The sequence below is a fragment of the Amphiprion ocellaris genome, chromosome 17 (assembly GCF_022539595.1).
Source record: "Amphiprion ocellaris isolate individual 3 ecotype Okinawa chromosome 17, ASM2253959v1, whole genome shotgun sequence".
In the NCBI taxonomy this organism is placed as follows: Eukaryota; Metazoa; Chordata; class Actinopteri; family Pomacentridae; genus Amphiprion; species Amphiprion ocellaris.
Window position 1 is genome coordinate 30,506,092 of NC_072782.1, and position 26,243 is coordinate 30,532,334.

Sequence of the window (26,243 nt, forward strand, 5' to 3'; positions counted from 1 at the left end):
TAAAACCAAGAGAGATTTATTTGCAGCTCTGGCATCAGAAACACTGAAACGCATCGCAGATCATTCCATTCTCGAGGTGTCAAACATGCTAACGGTGCAACAAACACACACAGGCATCGAGACACACAGTGGAAAAACTGAACAAACGATATGAACCGCAGGCATCAGAGAGTTCACACACAGAGGATTTCCAAAAATAAAAGCTCTTAGAGGTAACTCGGATTGATTCGTTTGTTTTGATACATTGGACACAAAAAATAAAAGAAGGAAAAAACTAAAAACATCAAGACTTCTGTTCCTCTTTTGTCTCTGCTTTGAAATCTGTAATAGATAATGCATTAAAATATTCAGTAGCTCACAAACCTTACAGAGGATCAGACAGAGGAGTTATTAGAACAGGCACAACACGACTGCAAACTGTGTAAACTTTCAAAGTGAATCCAAAAACCTACATTCAAGATGAATTATGGAGGTGTTGAAATAAAAACACATTGAAAAATAACTGAAGACGAATGTGTGAAAAGATAATGAGCAACTTATGAAGAAAAGCCAACAAATTGCCTCTGGAGATTGTCTCAAGTTGATCCAAGTTGTAAATTTAGTCTTTGCAAAGTAAATTTATTTAAACTACTGGAGATATTTTGCAACATTTAACCCAAATTAGGTGTTAGTCATCTTGATCAAAGGTTAGTTTCACTAAACTCTGAACCAACAACAGGGAAACTTTTCAAAAACTGAAACACTTGATTAGCAGCTTGGATAAAATCAACACATTTATACAAACTCTAAGGACATATATGACATTTTAAAGCCACACTAATCAATAAATTTTTAGCAACAAAACTGACACTCGTAGTGAAGCCACAGAGAGTTTTGCAGCATGATAAGGAGCTTTTTTTTTAGCCTCTTTTAGCCCGTAGTTTTGGTTTTATGGTCTCAGCGCTTCCATGAAACTGAAAAGGAGATTAAATATTTGGATTAAAACCAAAAACTACGACAACGCGTCTGTCGAAAATATAACCAGGCAGCTGCTAATGCGAAATAACAGCTTCCTAAGGTGAAAATATACCACTGCTGTGTTTCAGCTCGGTCTCCTGCCCCCTAGTGGTAAAATGCGGAATTAAACAAAGTCTTAAAAGTCACAGCTGGATTGAAATATCACTTTCCTCATGAATTAATAACCTTCACATTATGAGAACGTCACTAAGCTGCTTTGGGAGCTGTTTAAAAAATACCAAATATGACCTGTATTTTTAATAATACATAACTTACAAACAAAATCTATAGATAATCAGCTGAAAATGGTACAAACAACCCATAAAGATACAGGATTTTCTGGAAATTTGGATACAGCGCCAAATTTCAGCGCTACTGACGGAAATCAAACCGCAGCCTGGAAATTAGTTAATTTGGCACTGAGATCAGCTGTTGGCAAGTGACTGGTTGGATTTCAAATTTTAAAAGAGCTCATAAATATATATTTAAAACATTGAAGTGTCGAGTAGGGTGAAGTTTGGTTTTTTTTCCCAAAACAAGAACTATTTATTTGGCACATTTGGCTCTGTGATGCTATTTTGAAGGACCAAAATACAAAAATTTTAAGACTAGCAAGCAGGTTTTTGCCACTCATGAGCCACGTTATTCTTAACATTGCTGCTGACCTCTTGGAAAACGGCACGGAAATTATTTATCTGTCATCTGGAAGCAGGCAAATTTAGCATTTCCCTTGTCTCTGGTGAATCTCAAAATGTGACTTGATTCAAGGAAAGTGTTCAGCATCTACAAACTGTTTTGCAAACTGCTTTAACAATCCTTGACATCTAGAATTTAATTACATCCTACCAATGGAACATTTAACAGATTGGACATATATAGTATATGTAAAGGTACCGGAATTAATACTGCAGGACAAAAAAGCAACCTTTCAATCCAAATCTTGTGGTAAGGCATGTATCAGGAGCATCTTGTCGGTGTAAGGGTGGTAACACCATTCATACAGTGAAGCACGGTGGCGGCAGCATCATGCCTAGGCGATGCTTCTCAGCAGCAAGAGCAGAGATACTGGTCACTAAGTGAGCCAAAGAGGGGTATGGGTGGATAATGCCATCTGTACAGTGAAGCATGGTGGTGCAGCATCATGTCATAGAGGTGATTCTCAGCCACAAGGGCAGGGTTACTGAGAGGCGGATGAAAATAGCTGTGACTGTCCTTGAGTGGCCCAATCAAAGCCCAGACTTAAACCCTAGAGAACATCTGTAGAGACACCTAAAGATCCAGTCCGAGTTGATGCATCTTTGGAGGATCTTTGAGGAAAAATGGGACAAACTTCCCAAATCCTGGTGTGCAAATACTCTAAAGACTTGTCCAGAAAAACATGCTGCCAATGGGATGTCTAGGAAGTGGTAGACTGTAAATAAAATCCCAAAAAAACACAATTTCAGTGTTTTGGGTTACGGAGTGTACATTGATGGGGGAAAAAAATGCAAGTTTTAAGTCATCGTTAATGGTGTTAAGCCTCAAATCATAACAATAAGTTCGTCCATGTAGTAACTTAATAAAAAGGTCTTCTACTGTACTTTTTAGAAGAATTATAATACTACATTAGAGACATTTGTCAAATAAAATTGTCAATTTTGGGTAAATTAAAATAGCTGAGCTTAAAAAAAGTAAAGCAAAGAAACGTAAATGACAAATGTAAATGCAGTTTCTCGACGGACATTAACATTAAAATAAAATGAAATGGGACTGTAGGATTTAAAGACCAGAATGAAAGCATGACAACAAAAATGACAATATGTTTTACATTTCTTTAATATAAATAATTGGTCACTGTATATTCTAACAACATTGGTCATGTACATTATGGGGCCTTAAAGCCATATTCCACTTTGTGAGATTATCTGTTGAAAGGAGAGAAGTCAGAATCTAAAAATCAGCTGAACCGAAGATCAAATGTCACCTGACGGACTTTACATCTAATATTTTTTATTATTTTCATGGTATAAAGGATATTTTTCTGTAAAATAGGCATTATCTTTTAAGCTGTGAATTACCATTTGTTTTCCAGGTAAATGGCGACAATCCGTCTACAGAACATCTAACATTTTTAGTTGACGTCTCAAATTCCAACAAACGTTGAAATTAGTCCCACCAAAGTGGAATAACACTTTAAAAGCCAAGGCAGTAGATCAGTTTGGAAACAATACGTCTATCCTGGTAAACACACCATTAATGATATACAGTGTTGGCTTTTTTTTCTCTAGTGCACGTGTCCCGCTGTACCCATACTGGTCCTACAATAAGGATTTTATCTCCAAAGTTGCAATCAAACAAGTCTGTCTTCATCGTGAAGGTGCAACGTATATACAGCAAAGTATACTCAGATTGCTAACTAAAGCTAAGTGAAGTAGTTTTAAACCTATTTGCATGTTCTCACCTCAGGAACCACTCCTGTAGAACCTCTTTAGGGGTTGCTTTTGCAGGAGAGTAAGAGGTTCTTGATGGTGATTGGTTAAACTTGGAGGAAAGGCTAAACTAACAGATGACAACAAGCGCCATTTTTCTTCCTTCTTGATGTACATAAAATTCACCATATAGGGTAAAATACCAAACTCTCCTTTGTTCTATTTCCTACGTGCCCACAGAACTGGAGTTACACCCAGAAACTACTTTTTTTTTAGTTTTGGCGCATTTGGACTTGATGCCATAGAAAAAACCCCAGAAGAACCAAAAAGCTCAATTGCTAGAACAGTTTCACCTCGCTCTTGCAGTGGAAAGTCACCTAAATAACAAAGTGTCTGGTGTTTCAGATGGAATATAAGAGCATAAAGTAACGAAATTATGCTTTTTCTAATTAATTACATGGCAATTCTCTATTTACGCACAAAGAAATCCATAATAGAGTAGGTTACGTTAGCTTAACTTATCACATCCTGTTGTTTTGCTATGAAAAACTGGACGTATTATCTTTACTTTAGCAAAAACTTCAAGTACTTGGCACATAAAGCCACAACCAAACTCTCCTTTGCTCTCTTTCCTATGTGCCCATAGAACTGGAGTTGCACCCAGAAACTACTATTTTTTAGTAGTTTTGACGTACTTGGACTTGAAGGCCATAGTCAAAATAACAGAAGAAGCAAAATATCTGATTACAAGAATAGTTCCACCTTGCTCTTGCAATGGAAAGTCAACCTAAAATAAAAGTGTCCGGTGTTTTAGATGGAATATAAGAGCATAAAGTAACCAAACAATACTTTTTCTAAATAATTGCATGGTAATTCTCTATTACCCACAAAGAAATGCATAGTAGGGTAGGTTACATTAGCTTGTCACATTCTGTTGTTTTGCTCTGAAAAACTGGACATTTTGGCAAAAAGTTACAGAAATCTTCAAGTATTGCCACATAAAGCAAGAACTTAGCCACATTAATCTCAGACGGAAAGAGCCGTTGATTGCAAGATACTGTGTTGATGTGGAAAAACTATTTTAAAAAGTTTTCTGTTGAACTTCTCTATATATCTTCACACTGTGACTATTTGAAAGTTGCTAAAACACTGTGTTTACTCAAAAATACTGTGCCACTTTTTTTAAAATTAGCATCCCGCTAGTAGCCACTGAATATAACTGCAGACACTTCTACATTAGCTGGTCAAAACTCTGTAAATCAATCAAAACAGGAAGTTAGCGATGGGAAACTATTCTGATAACTGCGTGACTAGCGAGTAGCCCTTAGCAGAATGAACTAAAAACCTCCTGTTCATTGTGTCTTAGGTAGTGTTGTATATTCTTATTTATCACTAACAGAAAGTTAAATATTGGCTTAATATGTATTCGCATGGCTCATTGTGGATCCATATATGCTAAAGTTAGCAAGAAAAGCTAACAAGCAGACAAAAGAAACCAATCTGAACCAAACCCCACACCGTTTAGTGCATTTTTAACAAACAAAGAACAGCTAAACACCGAAAAATCGCCACATGTGGCCAGTACAGGTACAGCATAGAACACAGTGTGAAAAAGAGGAAAAAAATAAAAATACAAATACATTGGTCACACAATTCCTCAACCTGGTCCAGGAGGAAAAGCTTCAGGAGAGGACCGTGACTGAATTTAAAGACACGCAGCCTGAAATTAAACACTTCATGGTCCAGATTTAACACAAACTTGAATATTTACCTCCTAATTAAACTTTTAAACATGTCTTTTTGAGCGTTTAGGTCTGTTTAAATCATTCAAAGCACTTGCGAGCAGAGAAACTGGCAGCATGCGGAGCTTAATTCCCAGGCTGCATGTTTTCAACATTAAAAGTGTGTGACAGTGATGAAAGTGTCCCCTCCTGGTTTCATTTCCTCCTAAAGGCAGACAGAGCTGAGGCTGCATCACCTCGAATGTCCATTAGAGGGCGGTAAAGTTGTTTCAGTGACAGTTTTGGCAAGGACAAAGTAGAATAAAGGGAAGCAAAAAGAGCCAAAAGAGGGAGGAGAAGGTGGCTTGAAGTTAGTTTCAAAGAGAAGAAAGTGAAGGTGAAGAAACATGCTATCAAAAAAGTAAAAAGAAGGAGGGAGTGTGACAGAAGACAGAGGAGGAGCGCTGACTGGTGGTTGTCCTGATTCGCCGTCTTCGTCTAACATGCACATTTCTTCTCGTTGGGTTGTGCATCTCCGAGCTTCGTGGCTCCGTTCCCGTTGGCTGGATCGGCCGGAGGTTTGTCGACGCACTGCTCCATCCTCTTCATGACCAGGTCCAGCAGCGTGATCACCGCCTTGTCCACCTCGGCCCCCGTCGCCGCACTGGTCTCAAAGTACGGGATCCTGTTAGGGACAAGAACGAAATATGTTTTTTTTTAAAAAAAAGGTTCACAAGAGTAGAAGGTTTCAGAGAGTTTTGGTTCATCAAGAACAGTTTTAGCACTGATTTTCTTTTAGGTCATTTCATCTCAAACCATCTCCACCAAGTATTTCATAATTAAAGTTTTCTATGTGTTTAGTTTTGTATTTTTACTCCGCCAAGGAACACGGTTATGTGACAATCGGCGTACGTTTGTCCTTCGGTGAGTTTTTTACATTTGACATTTTACATCGTGGGAAAAAAAATGCAAGATGGTCATTCCTTGAAACTAAGACGCCACGCAATTAAACGCCAAATGGAAAATATGCGTTTTGAAAACTAAAAACACCTGATACCACTGAGGTCAGTTCTGGCAGGACACAAAGAACCAATATTACATCAGACAGAGAGGATCATCATGTTATGGCTCATTGGTGTGTAACATGCATTAAAAACCTACAAATTAGTTGCTATTTGGCATAAATAAAGTCTGAACTAAACAAAAAATCTAATGGAACTTGCACAATGTCAACTTTAAGCACTGCTATGTTTGTCTTAATATCACTGTGTGCAACATAAAGGAAAAAACACATTTAAAGGCACTTAAAGTTAGGTCATTTTTTCATGCTGTTGCAAAATTAAGACAGCCAACAAAATAGTGTTGTATGTATTAGAATGCAATGACAATAAAGCATCTTATTCCGTATTGCTGTATCAGTATCTTATGACATGCTCCCAGTCTTCCAACATCATCCAGTTCAAAGTAAATCAAACCTATTTCTTGCAATACAAAAGCAGCAGGTTCTCAAAACTTGATAGTGGAACAGTCGGGTTTTCACAGCTTGTAGCCAAGTTAGTAAAATTAGCTAAACTATCAGTTTGAGCCCACAAACAGTTAATCAGAAAAGTTAAATAATAGATTAACTGATATAATCATGTATGAAGTCAAAACACCAAAAACATTTTGTAGTTTTCTGCTTCATTAAGCTTTTCTATGTTTCATTCCATTATAACTGAATATGTGGACTCACTGTTGGGCAGAAAGTTGGTATAATCACCAGACTAAACACCTGATTAGTTAATTAAAATAGATGGAATGCAATAATGTGTCCTATCTCTACAGGTAAATCTGTTATGTTATCTGTTATGCTACAGCTACATTCATGAACCTTTTAAAGTTCACCTGAGCTTAGGGCAGAGTTCATCACTTCCTGGAACAAATCTTTGTAGGTGTTGTTGGCTGGAGGCTCCAGGAAACTATTATTAGCTTGTCTAACAGGAAGTTGTTGTGAAATCTTTGAGACGTCATAGCTGCATGTTTGTAATGGTGTGTTTTGGTTCACTGCTTGTCTTAGTTTGTGAGAGACACTTTACAATCATTTCACAATATAGGTGCAATAAGAATTATAATATATGCAATTTCAGTGGGAAAAAAAATCCAGAAAATGTTAAAAAAAAATGGAACAAAAAAGGTGAGAAAGTTTAGTTTTTATGTGAACTATTGCATGAAGTTCAACACTGGAAGATCTTCAAGTGTCTACTGAAGCTGAACGCGGCTGAAATCATTTGAAAGCTTTGAAATTTCAGTCTTAAACTGAAGTCTTGTAGCCAGTTGAATTGAACTATCTGTATGTAAACAGTTAAATTATCAGTTAAAGTTACAGTAAAGTGCAGGAGGTAGCTGTAAATAGTGTCTGTTGGTACAAAAACTGGTTAACTGGAGACATTAGGGACACAATTCTAACAACTGTACTTACTGTCCATGTCTCCAGTATTCCAAATATCCGAGGTCTACCTAGAGTATGGTTTCACTGGAATACTTTGCAACAAAATAAACATGATTATTATATAAAGAGTCACTCATCAGAATAGATTGTACCATAATTATCAGTTATTTTTATCTGTACTCTTGTTTCTTTACTCAGCTGTTTCTTTCTGTGGTAGTTAGAGAGATATGGACACAGTTGAGATTTGTTGGGATTTTTGTCTGCAAACTCCTAAAAAGCCAAAGAGCTAAACCCTAACTTTGAAGATGTGACTCTCTGAAATCTTCTCAACTCTAAAACTAAACCCTCCTTTCCTTTTCTTTACATTTCTTCAATATTTTCCTGTAAATGGTGCATATCAATGACAGCAAAGTCTGATCCTGCAGTAAATACATCCCAGAATCCACGGAGTTCATACTGGTTTTTAAGAAAGGCATTGTGAACAGAAACTTGAAGTTGCTTCCAAACTTTTGGCCAGTAGTACATATGCACTAAACGCTGTACATGAATGGTAAACTTGCCCGTATTTGTCGGCCAGCTCCTTGGCCTGTTTCTCCTGAACCTCCCGCTGGTCGGCCAGATCCGCCTTGTTCCCGACCAGGACGATGTCTGGGTTCTCACAGTAGGCATTGGCCTGTAGCTGGCCTGGAAAATAATGCAAATAAACAAACAAATTATGTGCAAATGTAGAACTGAATAACTGTAGATTTACATGTCTGAATGTCCAACAGGTGCGTCGAGGGAATTTTAGAGAATTTTAGAGTGCAGAACAGCTTTAGATTTGTTCCATGTGACCTTGAATGCATCCTACAGATAAAAAAAAGAACACACTCATCCAGTTTCTGACGTTGAGAAAGCTCTGCTGGCTGGTGAGATCGAACATCAGGAGGAAGCCCATGGCGTCCCTGAAGAACGCCGTCGTCAGGCTGCGGAACCTGCAACACAAACACCAAAACACAATGCCATGTTGGTTTTATGTACAACTAAGCTGCTATACAAGGCCCATAACTCTACCAAAAGATTAAATTAGGGATTAAAACACACTGATCGGTCTGAAGCTGTAGTTCTTCCAACAGCCACTAGGTGCTACTCCAGAAAAACTGTTTCCATTGACAGTACAAATAGAAATAGAGCTAAAAAACAAAGTGCTGGAATACCTGTCCAACACCAAACCAAAGACCAACACAGTTAAGACATTATGGAGCCGATAGCTGCCAGAGATTCAGATATTTCCCTCCATGGTTGGTGATGACCAAAACAGAGGCAAAAAGAAAGAAAATATTTTGTTTATATTCATCAGACAACCAGGAACAAAACTCCACATGAATGCTAATGTTGCTCAGTGGCTGCTAGATAAACACTGCCATTCAAAAGTTTGGGTTGACGTAGTAATGCCATTATATTTGAAAGAACGTCTTTTTTTTCAGTGATAATAACATTAAATTATTCATAAATCCAGTGTAGACATTGTTAATGTGGTAAATGACTATTCTAGCTGGAAACAGCTGATTTTTAATGGAGTATCTCCATAGGGGTACAGAGGAACATTTCCAGCAACCATCACTCCTGTGTTCTAATGCTACATTGTGTTAGCTAATGGTGTTGAAAGGCTAATTGATGATTAGAAAACCCTTGTGCAGTTATGTTAGCACATGGAGAAAAGTGGGAGTTTTCATGGAAAACATGAAATTGTCTGGGTGATCCCAAACTTTTGAACAGTAGTGTATAAATAAGTAACTTTTTTGCCAACACATTCAGAATATTAGCTTTGCCATTAATATGTAATCGTTGGCGTTTGAAGTTTGTCTCTGCTGCCCCCAAGTGGTCAAAACTTCAGATTAGTCATTCCATGTCAAATCTAATTTTCAGAGCAATTTCTGCTCAGCCATCTCTGATTTGTCTCATTGATTTATCAAAAAACTTTAGTAGATACATGTTTTGGTTTTTTTTAGAAATTTCCCAACTTTGAGCAGGTTTCTTCTCCCATAGAAATTTGAGTCTGTTTGAACAATAATAGCTGAGGAACTATTAAAGATAAAAACCTGAAATTTCCACTGTTATTTCACATTATGTCACTGATTCAGAATCCGTAATATTGGACACGTAGATCAAATAAACTCTGAATAAGGTTGAGTTGAAATATGGAAACAAAAAAAAAAATTAAAGGCGTCATGAAAAGTTCCATTTTTGAGCAGGAATTAACAAAAAATATTGATAATCCAGAAGTCAACTAGTGATATTTTCTAAACCACATGTAGCTGCAGGTCACAACAGTATAAAACTAAACATGTAGAATACTTTAAATATGAAATACTTGGTTGCAAATAAATGAAAAGAGCACTATTTTTCTTGAACTTTCAGAACTAATTGAGCCGGTTTGACAAGTTTTAGCACAAAAACTAAAATATTGGTAGATAGTCTGATCCAAGTTAAAATGGTTCTCCAAATATAAATAAGATTGTTAGTTTATTAATGTGGGCATATTTTTTAACTTCTTTAATTTTGGGGTCAACTAGCAATTTTGTTTAAGTTGTATTTCAGAAAGTACTTGATTTACTATTTTGAAATATATATACCATTTAAAATACTCATAGTTCATGATTAATCAAAGCTTTAGATAAATCAGAGATGGTCGATCTGAAGGCCACTGATAATCTGAGATGGAATAACCCAATATATAAACCTTATTGCACAAAAAATAACAAACAGAGAAGCACTGACCAATTATTTTATAGTGATCTGTTAAAATCACTGAGTTTAAGCTGTAAATGAAGAAAATGTACAAAAAGTAAACATGTGCTGCTGTTTCTGTCCACTCTAGTTAGTAATGTAATAAACTTTCTGTTTGATCTGTATGTTCTCATGCATGTTAGTGTGACACCAATAGGGAACATAACTAAGTAAACATTACTTAAAGGCAAATATTTAACATGCAAACAGTCAGGATAAAGCAGCAGATATGACGGGTGTTTCCACAGCAGACAGGCTGATAAATTTATGAAGTACAGCAGTAAGTTTCAGGGAGCTGCAGGAGATACAGTATGTCCCCCTCAGCAAAAACATGAAAGCAGCAGGGGGCTTTTATTTTGAAAAACAACATTATTCATGGTAACAATACTTCAGACAGAGGTGGGTCATTTTCTGTAGTCTGGGTCTGTTTTTATTCACAAAACATGAATTTGAATTACGAGCTCAAACAACCGCTGAAGCTTTTGTGGTGAATATAATTAACAACAACAAACACAAACAGTATTGTGATCTGAGTCAGCAGTGTTTCACAGTAAAGAAGCCAGAAGATAAAGGAGGAGGAGGAGGATGTTTTTTTTCTCAAAAAAAAAAAAAAACATGCTGTAAGCTACAAAGTAATCTGATGTTTTATCAAGTGTACTGTTAGACATGTTGGATTTATGTCTCAGATTTCTGTAGAGGCTGTAACATGGACTTCATCTCTAATTATTTCAATCAATATTTCAATTGGTTATGGCCAAAACCTGTGTGTATAGTCTTGTTTTTTAGTCAGTTCAATAACATAAGGTGTGTTTCCATATGAGTGACAAGGAACTTTTACTTTTAAAAGGTGGCAAAAATGTAAAGGAGTGTATAAATCAAATAAACTGGGCTAGGTAGTTTTGCCAGAAGGTGGCAGTAAAGGCAACATGACTGTAATAAATAAAATAGAAGAAACCACCAACAAAATGTGTTGTTTTCCAACTACAAATAAGGAGACGAAACAAACTAAACTTCGGTCATCGCTGACAGAAATTTTCGGGAACTGGTTTCAATCTGGAAAGTTGGAATCATTTGTTCATGTTAGCAGGTATTTACAAATCTTTGTGCTTTTTGGAGGCAACTGAAGAAGCAGAAAATCAGAACGTAGTCGAAGCCGGAGTTTCCACTTCCTATGAAGCAAGTTTACTCTTTTAAAGGAGTCAAAAACTACCTTTAGCAAGTGTAAAAACAGGTTTTTGTGCAAAATTGGGGGAGTTTTTTGTTGAATTTTGGCATTTTCTGATGCAATACTTCAGAAAAAGCACATAAATTACCTTAAGTAAATGCAGGTATAGTGTAGAATGAATGTACATAATTCATAAAAACCATCCGAAATCACAGATATGTGCTTTAAATGTGCAGAAAGTTTTACACCTGAGCAGAAATCTTGGTGAAAAACATCTGACGATAATTGATATGAAACAGCATCAGATGCAATTTTAAAGAGAATACTTCCTGAAACACAAAATCGAGTGTGTGTTGACTCAGCAGAGACAATATTAAATGAGAAAACAGGAGAATAAATCATTGAATGGAATAAAGAATCACCGAGAACCTCACTTTTGTGTTTTCCTTTGCATAAATAAAGACATTTTTACCACAAACTGATGTAGAAAAGACACAAACATGTGCGTTAAGACTCCTCTGCTGGGGGAAGAACCCCAAACACCAACATTCAAACCCAACTTTCACCCCACGAGGATGAGTTTATGAAGACAGAAAACTGTTCCGTTACACTGAGTCGCATAAATGCAATTAAAATTACGTAACTGCCACTGACTCATCCAGCAGTGAGTCATCAGGCCTTTACAAACCGAATCAACAGATCAAGGTTGGGCCCAATTAGAGACCACACACTCACATGATTGACGGATGGAGTCACAAATACTGATGTGTTGTTTCCCCTTTCAACCTTTCTGTGGATATACACGCCAGATTTCAGCAGTGGGCTTTGCGTTTATTAGTTTCCTTTTTTTGCTACATTTTGCAGGGAAGTTTTAAAAGTGGGAGAATGTGAAAGTGTTGTAGCGCTCCATAAAGTCATACTGAAGCTTTATAAACTCACCAAAACTTGCATTCAGTCCATAGGTTCCAAGAGAGTTTATTTTTTTGGGTCTTAATGTTCAGAATATACTTTAAAAGAGCTAAGATATAAGTTTCAATAAGTATTTTTGAGGAAACACTCTGGATTTACCCATTCAGTTAAATACAATCAGCAATTTCTTGTAATAGCGTTGAGTTAGCAGTTCAGGTAACTACTGTTGTAGTTGCTGACCTTAACATTATGTTTTCCTGTTAAATCTCTAACAGCAGCAAGTGGTGAATCCATTTCATCTGTTGTTTGCAACTGGCAAAGCTAGCACTTTTACTTGGAGGAGGTAACATTTTTTCACATTTGAAAGAATTATGTCAACAAAAGAGTTGTTTCTTCAACGTAATTCTGCAACTATGTCAGCCTCATCCATGCTTGTCGCTATTTTTGTGATTCACTTGTCACTATTGTTGGTATTGTAGATGTAGCTAAGTTGCTGGATAACTTTTAAGAAGATAAACTTCACCAGTCTATATTAAACTCCACCATCAGTGGACAGTAAAACCAGATCTAGACGCAAAAAGAGATTTAGAAGTCTGAAACCAGGCTAGCATCTAGTGGCCGTGAATGGAATTGCAGCTTAATTTTAGGTCTTAATATTTTATTCTTATTGAGAAATACTTTTAAAGAGCTAAGCTAGATGCTTCTACAAGTACTTTTAGAGGAAAGACCAGGTTTAACCCGTTCATTTCGATGCAATCAGCAGTTTCTTGGACTCAAGTTAACAGACTGGGCCATTTTGTTTTACTTCATTTATTCATCTTGGTATTGTGCTTTCCTTTTTTAATCCGTCTTTCCAATGCTGTCTGCAACTGACAAAACTAGCGCTTTCACTAAGATAGGGTAACATTTTATTTCAATGAAATATGCCAACAAAGAAGTTGTTTCTTTAACTCAATTCTTCATCTACACCCGTCTCATCTATGCTTGTTGCTATTTTTTGTCATTTACTTGTCATTATTGCTGCTGTTATGAATGTCGCTAAGTTGCTAGCTAACGTTTAAGAAGATAAACTTTGGTTAATTGTCTCCTTAACATACAGAAACCACCATAAGTGGACGGTACAGCCAGATCTAGATGTGAACAGTGATTTAGAGGTCAAAAACCAAGCTAGCATCTAGTGGCCATGAATGGAATTGCAGCTTAATTTTGGCTGTTAATATTTTATTCCTATTGAGAAATAATACACTTGTCACTATTTCGGGGGGTTTACGTGTCGTTATTGCTGCTATTACGAGTGTCGCTAAGTTGCTGGCTAATGTTTGAGAAGATAAATTTGGTTAATTGTCTCCCTAACACGCAGAAACCACCATCAGCGGACAGTAAAACCAGATTTAGATGTGGGTTGTGGAACCAGACTAGCATCTAGGTAATCATGAATGGAACTGCAGCTGAACACACTTAGTTTTGACCATAGACAGTATATAAAGATCCGTCTGAAAACTGAAGTAAAAAAAAAATGTATTAAACCTGTGTTCTTTACAACAGCCAACAGGAGGTGACTCATCTGGAAATCTAATTATATAGAAGTCTATGAGAAAATGAACCAACTTCTCACCTGATTTGCTACCTCAGTAAATATTTTCATGATGAGTTGATGGTCTTAATTGCTAGACTGAAGACTTTTTGAATACAGTGTGATGTTCATTTAGAAAATTAAGGTCCCATTTAGAGTAAAATAGATGATAAAGCAAGGGAGGTTTTAGGGCAACTCAATAATTATGTCCAAAACTTCAACATAGCAGACAAAAAACCAACAGGTCACATCACAGTAGCATTGTTAATTTTTTATATACAGTCTATGGCTTCACCTTCCAAACACACTGGCTGTGGCTCACAAACAACAAATCTTTGTTTCCTGAAGTATCACTAACATCTAACCACCAAGATACCATCAGTGACATGTGAACCAGCTGACAACCCGTTATCCTGTTAGTAGTTTCCCCCCTTTGTGGGAAAAGATCCAGAGTTAATGGGATAAGCAGCCCACCTCTCCTGTCCAGCTGTGTCCCAGAGCTGAAGGTGGACCTTGAAGGTTTTCCCTGTGGCCGTCCCATTGGGGTTAGTCGCTGTGTAGACCTGAGGAGAAACAAACAAGAGAGCTTTAGTTAGTTTACGCTTGAAAAGAGATCAAATGACTTTATATAGGTGTACAAATGTATATTTTTTAATTTGTGGATATTACCCTGACAGGCATTGCTTCAAACTACAGTCTGGCAACACCTCTCTACAGCTCTGTTTGGACAGCACTAGCTTTGTACCAGTTAAGCACTAATTTCTTATAATTGTGGAGGTCATCTTTCGTCTTAATTCTGTGAAAATTTGCCATGTTCCTATTTGTAAAGTAAAATTTCCACCAGATTTCACAGAGGTTGTGTATTGTTATTAGTCTCATGCAAACAGGCCTGATTTGGGGGTTATTTTTGGGTCTTTTCCGAGGCTTTTCTTTATGCCTCTGCACTTTTCTTCTGCAAATATTTATAGAGGCTGCAAGATTATGATTCCAACAGAATCCATCTTGCAAAGCCTCAAACTAATCTACACCTGGACAGACAAGTATCTTATGAGTAGCGACTGACAGATACAAGCCTGATATAGGCCTCATTTCTATTTCGTAACTGAATTCTAAGAGGAAAAGTTTCATATATTCTAGACTTGTTACATATAAAGTGAAATATTTCAAGCCTTTTTATGTCTTAATTTTGACTATTATGGCTTATAGGTATCTCAAATAATTAGATGTTTCATTTCAAGTGTCAGTGATCGTCTTCTGCACACCTTTCAAGTCAGCAATCTTCCCCAAGGTTGTTGCTGCATGTGCTCATCTACACCAACAGATACATGGTCTTCATACTCTTTGAATAGTATTTTACTCAAATTTGAAATGAAATATTTTAATTAGATACTAGATTTTTGATTTTTCATGAGCTTTATGCCACAATCATCAAAACTAAAACATAGCAAGGCCTGAAATATTTTACTTTAAAAGTTTATCTTTTTGAATCAAATTACAAAAAAAGAACTTTTCCACAATGTTCTAGTATTTTGAGGTGCACTAATGTTTTCGCAAAGTGCCTGAACTTGCTAACAGTTTCTAATGACCAACTTCCTAAACATTTCTGTGTAACATGCTATGTGGTGCATCATTATAATTTATCAGGTAATTATCAATCATTTAGTTAAAGACTGGATATTTGTTGTGTAAACTTACATTTAATGTCCCATTTAAGGGACGGCCAAAGACTCTGACCTTTGTAGAAGACATTTGAGATGACAATTCCCCCAGAAAATATATTAAAATGTAATGCATAACTCAATTACTGAGGCTTCATTGGAAATACAGTGGTATCCAGCAAAAACTCTCATAGTACTGCAAATTTTTATTCGTGTCATCAATATAATTTAAGTAAAGCAGGTTATAACTGACTGCTTCTTTGACTCTCTCTAAAATTTCCCAAAAAAAGTCATTTAAATCAATTTCAGTTTTCCAGCATTTGGTAGAAAAAAACTATTCAAACATGAACTGTCAGACATTTTTCAACACATCATCAAGCTGTACATGCAAATTCAGTAATTTAGAGGAGGATACTATATAATTTGATTCGTGTAAATCCACTGGAGAGAGGCTTAACAGTCGCCCGAGAACATTCTTGACTAAAATCCTTCCTCATAGTACCATGATTCCATTGTGCAGCATTTTAACATGTAATAAATCAAACTCTCAGATCTGTTCCTCGAGCTGACCTTCCACTATCGAGTATCTTCTCACTGATACTTCAAGAAATATGCACCAACTTACTCCAGGATTATTTTTTCCACCTCTCCATGGCTTCACTGTATCTCAGCAGGACTACGTCTCACCTGGACAGCGATTCTGACTGTGTAATAATGAACTCACACTCACACCTCCGACTCTCCCAGATGAGACACTCTGACACTTCCTCTGACACTCTTTAAGGCTGAGTTTACACTGACGGTGTTCACAGCAGTAACAAGAGGCTCCGTGGTGGTTTTGGCTCGGTTCTCCAGGTGCAAACTGATTCAGGTAGTAAATCTGGCAGTGTGAGTCCTCTATGCTGAACCAAACCTCCTGGTTAATATACTCTTAGTTCTTTGTGGAGACTTGCTGAGGTATAGACTCTACAAGACCTACGAAGGTACCTCGTGGTATCAGGACCAAGATCTGAGCAGCAGATCCTTCAAGTCCTGTAAGTTGCAAGTTGGAGCCACCACAGATGACATTTGTTTGAGAACATCCTGCTGCTTGTTCATAGTTTGTGGTCTTCGTGACTGCTATCCAGAACCAACCCCAAAGAACCTTATAGTTTTGTAGATGCTTGGACCAAGTCTCTCTCTTTACACCTGCCCATTTGCCTTGCATTGGCTTTGACCAACCAAAAGATTTGTGGTTCAATCCCTGACAGCCCACAAGTGTTCTTGGGCAAAACACTGAACCCAAAGCTGCTCCTGATGGTGGACAACTTGAGGTTAGTAGGTGAGCACCTTGCAACTCAGATCACCCAAATAGGTGGATGAAAATAACATCGTAAAGCATTTTGTAGAACCTAGCTCAGGTTAAAATAGGCTATTTAAGTCTGCTTCATTTACTGTTTAATAGATTCCAGAACTTTGCATGTGCTGCTGCTGCAGGAAAATGAATGTTTGTCACATTGTCTGTGAGCGTTCGTGATGTTTTGGTTCATCGGTGTGTTGTGAACCCCAGTGGTGCTGAGGATTCCTGGACTATGGCTCTGATTTAGGAGATGTAACTTAAAGGATGATACCGAATGCGCAAACCTTAAGACTTTCAGGAAGTTACTTCCAAAGCTCAGAGGTCCTGACTGCAAATAACTCTTCAGTACTTTGGTCTTCAGCCAGAACTTAGGAGGAAATCCGACTGAAAACAGCCCAGCACTGAGAAAATGCAGGTTGGCTGAGTCGGTGGAGGTGTGTTGCTGAAGGTTCTAGCGAAACATGAAATCTGATCCAGGAAGTACATTTGGAGTAACAGATTAATGTGTTTAAATGGACTCCACCACTAACAGGTAAGAATTTACTACTCAGGAAAGAAAATATTTAAGATTTTTCAGAATGACTTCCTGAATTACATGACTGCAGAAGTTTATTTTGAGGGAGAAAAGAAGTATTCTTTCCTTTAGCACCTCAAAATCTCAGTTTCTGGGACTCAGATGGATATTTTTGTTTGATATTTCTCTGTTTATATCTGACTGAAACCTTTTTGTTCTTTATTTTGATTTGTCTTACAAGTGTGACGTTACTGCTTGAACACTTTTGCCTTAAGTTTCTTGCCATCTCTGTTGGAAAGGGACACTTTGAGTCACAAACTTCTCGTGACAAAGCCTAAAAATCAGAAATACAGTTCAGGTTACCAAGTACACAGCATCTTAAAGGCTCACATGTAGCAAAAACTGAACCAGGTTTAGCTTTTTTGATGTAATGACCCTATGTTATGGTTTTTTGAATGGTTTCTTGAACAGGACTAGGAACAGCAAGCCTCACATCACATTGTAGCTTGTAGGGGAGCAGCAGTATAACCAGGAACCTGCCCATTAGGTGCATGAAACACAGTAAGTAATGTCTTAAAATCAACCAGCAGGTGCAAGACTAAGTCTAGTGGTCATATTCAGCTGTTTTCTGGTGTTTTAACCAGTAAAAGTACCAAAACATCCTCACCTCTTACCAAAAATGTCTACTTATTGACCTGGTTGGGAGTCATGTGACTTTCATCTACAAACTCCTGGTTCTGTGACTCAGAGGACAAACAAACTGGTCCGAATTCAGGCCGAGGCCTCAGAGAAGGAACCAGCGACAGCAGCGAGCTACAGCTGTGATCACACATGTGGCTGCTTCTGTCTGACTTCAGACGGAGTTGAAAACAGGGTGTGACCTCAGCACGAACACACACAAAAACACACACTGAGAGAGGAGGTGAGGAACAATAATCAATCCTATGAGTCATCCTGAATGGTGGGCTTAAAGCTGCATTGTCTGTATTTCAGACGTGCGAAGGCAGCAGAGCACCGAGGTGATCAAACTGCTGACCGAACCAAGACTCGCCCACTCTCTGAGTCAGATAACTGCATTTTACATCTGCATATATTCATCCTGATATGACTTTATCAGCAGCTGTGGATGTTTTCAACAACTAAGTGACAGTTTGAAGTTGTAGTTCCCTCAAAATCATGTGTGTAACCCTCTATAGACAGGAAAGGAGGCTGTAAAATGTTTTTTTTTATCTTAAAGAGACAGATATTGCCTATATATGGCACCAGTGAAGTGTCTGATTGCTCCCAAATTCACCCTGTAATACGACATCATACAAAGTCATAAAAAATCTACTTCAAGTCCTCCAACCTGTCAATTATCCTTTAGCAAAACTACACAGTCCATCCAGATGTGACTAAAAACTGATTCTGTCTCATCAAACACCTTTCAAACCTAAAATGATTTTAATAAGACTTGTCAGGATATGTCATTGTCATATTCCCCAGAGTCCGTGAGTGTCAAATCTCCAAAGAGGCAGCGATTTTATTCTATTCACTACCCAGATCTCCATGTTCTGCATCTTTACTGTTGTTAATTCTGTCAGTATTGCACAAGCAGTATGTGTGTTCTATGAGGCAGCTTACACTTCAAATACGACATCAAATATTCACTATTAACCACTGATAATAAGCATTTTTGAACCACACCCAAGAATGTTTTATCTGTTAACCACAATGAAACCTCAACTTTTAGAAAATGTTAAAAGTCTACAGTTTAGAAAATGGCCATATGAGACTTTTTAAAAATAGTTTTGGAAGGTATAGGCTTCACCACAACATCAAAATTTGGCATGTGGAGGAATTTTTTGTGGCTAAAGCCAGTAAGAAATTTTGAAGTAGTTCAACTAATTAAAAACCTGTTTTACACACAGGCCTTTTTAGTTTCAATTATTTGAATGAAAATTTACAGCAAATTGCTTTGAATAAATAAGGAATCTCATAAACACATTAATTTAAAACCGTTGGAAGCTGTATTGTTGCTGTTCGCAGTTGTTGAGGGTTGGTCTTACGTAAGTTAAGAGTCCACAGCCATGCTAGCACCTTTGTTAGACTATATTTACTGTAAACACTGTGGTGCTTTGAGCTAAATGCTAATCTCAGTATGCTAACATGCTCACATAGACAATGCTGGAGCCAAAATTCGTTGCTTCCAGTTGTTTAGAACTATTTCCTCTGAGTTTATTAAAAACCTGCAGCATCAAATGGAATCAGGATCCATATAAGAGTCTCCAAAGTGGAATAACAACAAAAGTAACTTCATTAAGAGACAATGGAGAACGGATCAGTCTAGACTTCTTTTTAGGACTACTTTTGACAGGGTGACTAGAAGCCTTGCAGTTCTGGAGTTGTTCCGATCCAGTCATTTCACCATTTTGATTAAGTTTTTGTCAAAATCATTCAAGTCTTTACAGCTGCTTTACTAACCATCTGTTACACTACTGTTCAAAAGTTTGGGATCGCCCAGACAGTTTCATTTTTTCCATGAAAACTCACACTTTAATTCATGTGCTAACATAACAGCACAAGGGGTTTCTAGTCATCAATGAGCCTTTCAACACCATTAGCTAACACAATGTAGCATTAGAACACAGGAGTGATGGTTGCTGGAAATGTTCCTCTGTACCCCTATGGAGATATTCCATTAAAAATCAGCTGTTTCCAGCTAGAATAGTCATTTACCACATTAACAATGTCTACACTGGATTTATCATTCATTTAATGTTATCTTCATTGAAAAAAAATTGCTCTTCTTTCAAAAATAAGGAGATTTCTAAGTGACCCAAAACTTTTGAACATTAGTGTACATTCCAGAGTTTAACATGTGCAGCTGCCACCAGATAATTGTTGTCATTTTTGTTTCCTTCATCAGCAAGAAGTCATATTGTTTCAGCCCACAGGTCTTCATGCCATTTTCTTTTGTTTTTCCATTCATGAATGCAACACCAATTATAATGTTAGAAACTAACTAGTTAACCTAGGACATCTCTTCACAGATAATTTATTCCGTCTTGTTTATCCAGCCTGGATCTGATCCTCGGTTTTCATGTATAAGTTATAATAAGTGGAGTGTGACTCAGCGCAGCAGCCACCGTGGGAGAAAAAAAGCAGCAGAAAATCCAGACCTGACCTGACCCACTGTTTGTTCTTCGATAAGTGAAGCCCGGAGAAAATGCGTGGACGAAAATGCCACGGTAACTATGGCAACCAAGCCTCCATCACCTGCGTGTAAGGTGCAACAGAAAGCTGGGCGAAAACCTGAGCTGAAGTCGAAGGTAAATTAGCGACTTATTTCCCTGCTTTCGTGCCTCAAGACGAGAGAGACTGGAGGACTCACCACTCTCTTTTCCCTGAAGTCGATGCCGACTGTGGTGATGAACTTGGGGTTGAACTTGTTGTCTGTGTACCGGTACAGGAACGTGGTCTTCCCCACGCCGGAGTCCCCCAGGGCCAGGAGCTTTATCAGGTAGTCATAATCCCCTTCAGTCATAGTGATGACCACAATAAACCTGAACAAAACAAGACAGAAAGGCACGGTCACGAACGGATAAAAAATCAGTTTGGTATTCTGGTTGGGTGTGAAACAAAACATGATTAAAGAAACGCAGAGAAAAGGAAATAAGAGCCTAACAAAAACAACTCGGTGGATAGAAAACATACCCAGACAGAGGAAGGAGATGGTCTGTGCCTTTGTATGTTGTTGTACTACTGCTGCCATGTTGAATTATGGTAGTGGGGATCAAGAGGTCGTCCCGACTACAACATGAAGTTCTGGGAAAATACTAAGTTTGTGTGAGAGTCTGAGTGGAAGAGACTCATGAGAAAGTAGAAGAAGAGAGTGTGAAAATGGTAAATAACAAGACAAAATCAGTGCTATGAGGGCACCCATAATCCTGAGATTGCATTGTCAATTAATTGGCATTGAAATAATTGCAATTTGTCTGTTTCTATTACTTTTATTGCTCTAATGGTTGCATTAGCGCCTTTGATTGCCACCTTTTTGCTGAAATTCCAACAAATCTCCTCCTCCGAGTTATTCAGCTCTCCTTTTTTCTTTGGGTTAAAACCAAAATACACCCACAGTGCAGCAGCAGCTCTGCAACTAAATCCATGACGTTAATGTCAATAAATGCAGTCGGGCGAATATTACAAGTTAATCGCCTCAGATCAACTGTTGGTGGCATTAAACCTCAGCAGAAGAAAGGGGTGCAAAGAGTGGATATAGTGACTGAAGTAGGGTATTTCTTTTAGTTTCATACATAAACACATTTTCAAAATACTAGCTTTTATGTATTTAGGCATTTAGACCTGCCTTTAGCCCAGCTAGATGTTTTATTTATTTATTTTTTGCTATAAAGCGTTCTGAAGAAGTTCTGTAAAGTTTAGTTTCCAGAATGTTCTCTTTAAAGGCAGAATACCATTCCCTAAAGAGACTGTTGGATCATTATGCAGTAATATTCTTAAAATGTGTTGTACTGAGTACATCGTCCCTCTGTGATCATGTAATCATGCAACATTCTGGTAATGTTTTACCAATTACATGTCACCTCAGCAACATCCCCAAAACATCAACAGAACATTGCAGGCAAATCGTTCTCTATCTGTATTGATATATCACAATAAAGGAACATATTATAGAGGACGTTCTGTCATTGGAAGACTTGAAAACTTTAAAATTTTTGGTTTGAGGATCTTCTTTACCTGTGTTAAACACTTTTATCCACTGTGCCATTACATTGACTTTGTTAAGGCTTTGAATTTTATTGACCGCAACATTCTTTTTTAAAAATGAGCTGCTTTCTGTAGGTTCAGATGTTTCTGTAACAAGCTCCTAAAGTCCCCAGATGGTTGATAAAGGTGTCCCTCAAGGATTAATATTAGGTCCATTTACGTACTTTATTTTTTTCCCCAACCGAGCACTGTAAAGTCTACTTCTATGCAGATGACAGAACTTTGTATACCATCAACCTCATCACAAACCAGGCTTCCTCCCGAATATAGGCTGACTTCCAAGAACTGATAAACTCCAAAAAGACATTATAAATAAAGTGTATGCATTTTATCAGACCATGTAGGGTTGATGTCCCCAATCCTGTCCGTGCTTAGTTCTTAAATAGTCTGTAAAATGCATCGCTGGGACAAAAGTAAACAATGACTTCTTTGTTTCCCCTTTAAAATATAACTATATCACACGTATGCATGGTACTGTATCTGTTAAATATCAAGAATTTGGTATTTATTCCCCCTTAAAAAACGGTATTTACCCCAAGAATCCAGTAACACTCAAGCTGTAATTCTTACACCAAAACATACATTGTTTCTCCGTCGTCATCTTGTAATCTGCATGGGATTTTGGTGATATCCTGGGTGCTCATGCTGCTCAAACTACTGGATGATGTCTTGGAATGCAGCTTTCATGAGTAATTCTTGAGTGTGTGAAGTGTTTGTGTATCTGCTGAGTTGTAGTCTGGGTTCTGTCTACCTCACGGCTAAATGTGGTATATTTAGAGAGGATCATGAGACTCTAATTCGGTCAGCTGAGAAGAAGCATGTATAGCACTATTCTTTATTACAAAGAGGGCAGTGATTTGGCAGGAATTCCTCCTTTCAATAAACCTCAGACAGTACAATTAGAAAGAGAATATAGAGCGTTCCCATTCACCAGTCAGACTGAAGTAACAACAGTACAATGACGAATAACCCACACTCTTTTCAACCAGAGCTAATTCCTTTTCATAACTCTGATCTGATAATGCTGCACAGCTTTGTGTTTGTATTCAAAATGTTTTTGATTTTGCTAAAATCATAGCATATCCCAACTTCCTGTTTTATTTCTGGTACAAAATTCACAACAGCAGCTTTCCCTCCTATTTTTTGCCAATTAGTGGAAGCACTTAAAGAAAAATAACCATCTTAAATAGCACCTTTTGTTGTTAGGTGTAATTATTATTGAATAATAATACATCAGCATTGTTGTATTGCTACTATTAACACAGCAGGTTTTCAAATGGATTTGCTATGACAAATGTATTGGTAGAAACAACAAGAACAGCCGTTATGAAAGCAGATATGATCCTCGCTAAATAAGGCAGATTAATGGATTCCTGCCTTGGAAAAACATGAATCTAATCTAAAACTACAAGATTTGCTTTACAAGTGATCAGCAAGTTTGTAAAAGACGAACAACGATCAGAAAATAATCTTGAAAATAGGGATTCTAATTGAGAATTCAGGTTTCATTATCTATGGGGACACCCTGGTGGCAGATAGGCCTTATGTTTTCTTTCTCCTCTTGCCCTCACATTTAGCATCTGTCAGTGGTATTGATGAAGGCTTCTGTAGGTGCGTGAGTCGATGAGGAAGCGTAGAGTTTGTTGATCTGTTGTCATTGGTGGAAAACCAGGAATGTTTGTGGTGTGATCAGCTGCGATCCCCTCGGGCTAAAAATGTTAACAGCAGCTCGGTCAGCTGACGGCAGAAAACACAGCGACGAACCATCACCTTGACAACAATCGCAATAAAACAGAATAAAGAAGGGAATTATCTTCTAAATGTCCATAAAATGAGACATAATGATGCAAACAGGACACAAAACAACTGAAATTCAAAACTAGATGTCAGAAACAAGACATGAAAGTAAAAGAAGACATAAAACAACACAAATGTGATACAAAACAATAAAAACAGGCACGAAATGACATAAATAAGAAACATAATGACAAAAAAATGGGAGAAAATGACACAAAATGACATAAATGAGAAACAAAACGACAAAAAATAGCAGAAAATGACACAAAATGACATAAATGAGAAACAAAACAAAAAAAATGGGACAAAATGACAAATAACACCCAAATTCACACAACTAAGATAGAAAACAACACAAAAAGACACATAATGATGCAAATGAGACACAAAATTACAAAAAGTTAGATGTGAAACACCCAAAAATTTAGACATAATGATGCAAACGAGACACAAAACAACACAAATTGACACAAATGAAAAATAAAAAACAAAACATGACAAAAACCAGACACAAAACAACAGAGAGGAGACAAAAGTGACCCAAAGAGACAAAAACTAAACATCAGAAACAAGACACGAAAGAAAAACGAGACATAAAACAACACAGACATGACAAAATGTCACAAATGAGAAACACGACAAAAAATGGGACCAAGTGACAAATGGCACCCAAAATTACACAAATTAGATACAAAACAACAAAAAAGAACAAAACTACATAAATTAGACTCAAAATGGTGCAAACCAGACACAAAATTACAAAAAGCTTCATGTAAAATGACCAAAAAAGTAAACATAATGATGCCAATGAGACACAAAAATCTCTAATTTAAAAGTAGGAACAGCTCAGTGATGGCATGAGGAACATGACAAAGTGTCTAAAGATCCACCACAGGCACATAATCACATCTTTTACAGCATACCGGAACCGATTATGGACTTTAATTTAATATTTTAAGCTCCTGTATCCACATGCAGCTGCTGCTTGATGAGGTGCCTAAAACTAATTCAGTCTAATACAACATCCCAGTAATAAATCCTCCCTTAATGAAGGCTGTTGGATTCGGTTTCGTTCTTGTTTCTTTAAAGACGTGTTGCTTCAACTTTACGGTCATTTTGGAGGCGAAGGATGTATTTTTTTTTTTTATAATTTATTGCTTTGTGCTGAGAGCTGATTCTAATATCTAACCTTCCCTTACTGATGAAAATGAGATTCATTGCATCGCACTTCAATTAGACTGCATCAGTTTCAGTTAGGTGTGTCTAATGAAATAAAACAGCGCTGCAGATCTAATAATGGAAACGTATACACTCGGTTCACAGCGATGCTGCCTTCGGTCTGCGGAGGACGTTCGATCTCAATAACGAGCAACAAGCAAAACCATAAAACACACAGAGGCATTAAAAATAGATGAGCAATCACAACACACAACAGGAGGAAGAGGAAACTAACGGAAACAAATGGAAGGAGAGGAGAGTTTCTGTTCAGAGAGGAGATGATTTGTATTTCTATAAGGAGGCATCATCGGCGTTACTATCAGAACCGCTACCAGGAAGCTGTTTATTGCTCTTCCTCCTCCGTTATCCTTCGTATCTGTGATAAGACCTGGCGTCTTTCTGTTACACTCTCATACACAAACAGCTTCATAACCAGCAGAGCTGTGTGGTTCTGAGTAGCAAAAAAAAAGGCCTCATTGTTTTGTTGAATGTTGTACAGCAACATCTGTTCTTTAGAGCTGCAGTGTGCAAGTAGCGCACTGTCCATGGAGTCATTTTAGGGAGTTGACCACTGCTGCTCTGATTAGTGGTATTATGACATGATGCAGACAGACACAGCTCAGAGGTCCAAAACTGAGAAGCTTCTGGTGTTTACAGCTCATTTTATAACCATGTTCATGCAGTTAGGCTGACTAAAAATCACAGTTGGACTCAGTTTGGTTTCACTTATAACGGGTGTATTCACTTTTTGTTGCATTGAGTTTCTTTCAATATAACCTAAAGTATTTGTTTTAAATAGTTTTTAAGAGATGCTCTACTTGTTTGACTTAGGAATAATAATGCAGTTATTGAGAAGTGATACAGGTTTGAATCATTTGACATTTAAGTGGTACTGAAAAAGGGTTTCACTCATGTTTGCTGTAAACTGCAGCAGTACTGCAGCTTCTGAGGAAAGACACAGCAGTCTTCTTCAAACAGAAA

At 37.4% G+C, this 26,243-nt stretch overlaps 1 protein-coding gene across 2 annotated transcripts in view; it reads right to left on the reverse strand.

Annotated features, from left to right (window-relative positions):
* Window positions 1–26,243, reverse strand: part of LOC111585486 (ras-related protein Rab-27B-like) — a 78,049-nt gene continuing 51,806 nt past the window's right edge. For both annotated transcript variants that reach the window (XM_055019423.1, XM_023295003.3), the window contains exons 2-6: window positions 20,854–21,025; window positions 14,444–14,532; window positions 8,424–8,527; window positions 8,114–8,237; window positions 1–5,810 (exon numbers count right to left, since the gene is read on the reverse strand). In XM_055019423.1, coding sequence (XP_054875398.1) covers window positions 5,624–5,810; window positions 8,114–8,237; window positions 8,424–8,527; window positions 14,444–14,532; window positions 20,854–21,006 — 657 coding nt within the window. In that variant the 5' untranslated portion in view covers window positions 21,007–21,025 and the 3' untranslated portion in view covers window positions 1–5,623. The remainder of the gene's footprint in view (window positions 5,811–8,113; window positions 8,238–8,423; window positions 8,528–14,443; window positions 14,533–20,853; window positions 21,026–26,243) is intronic.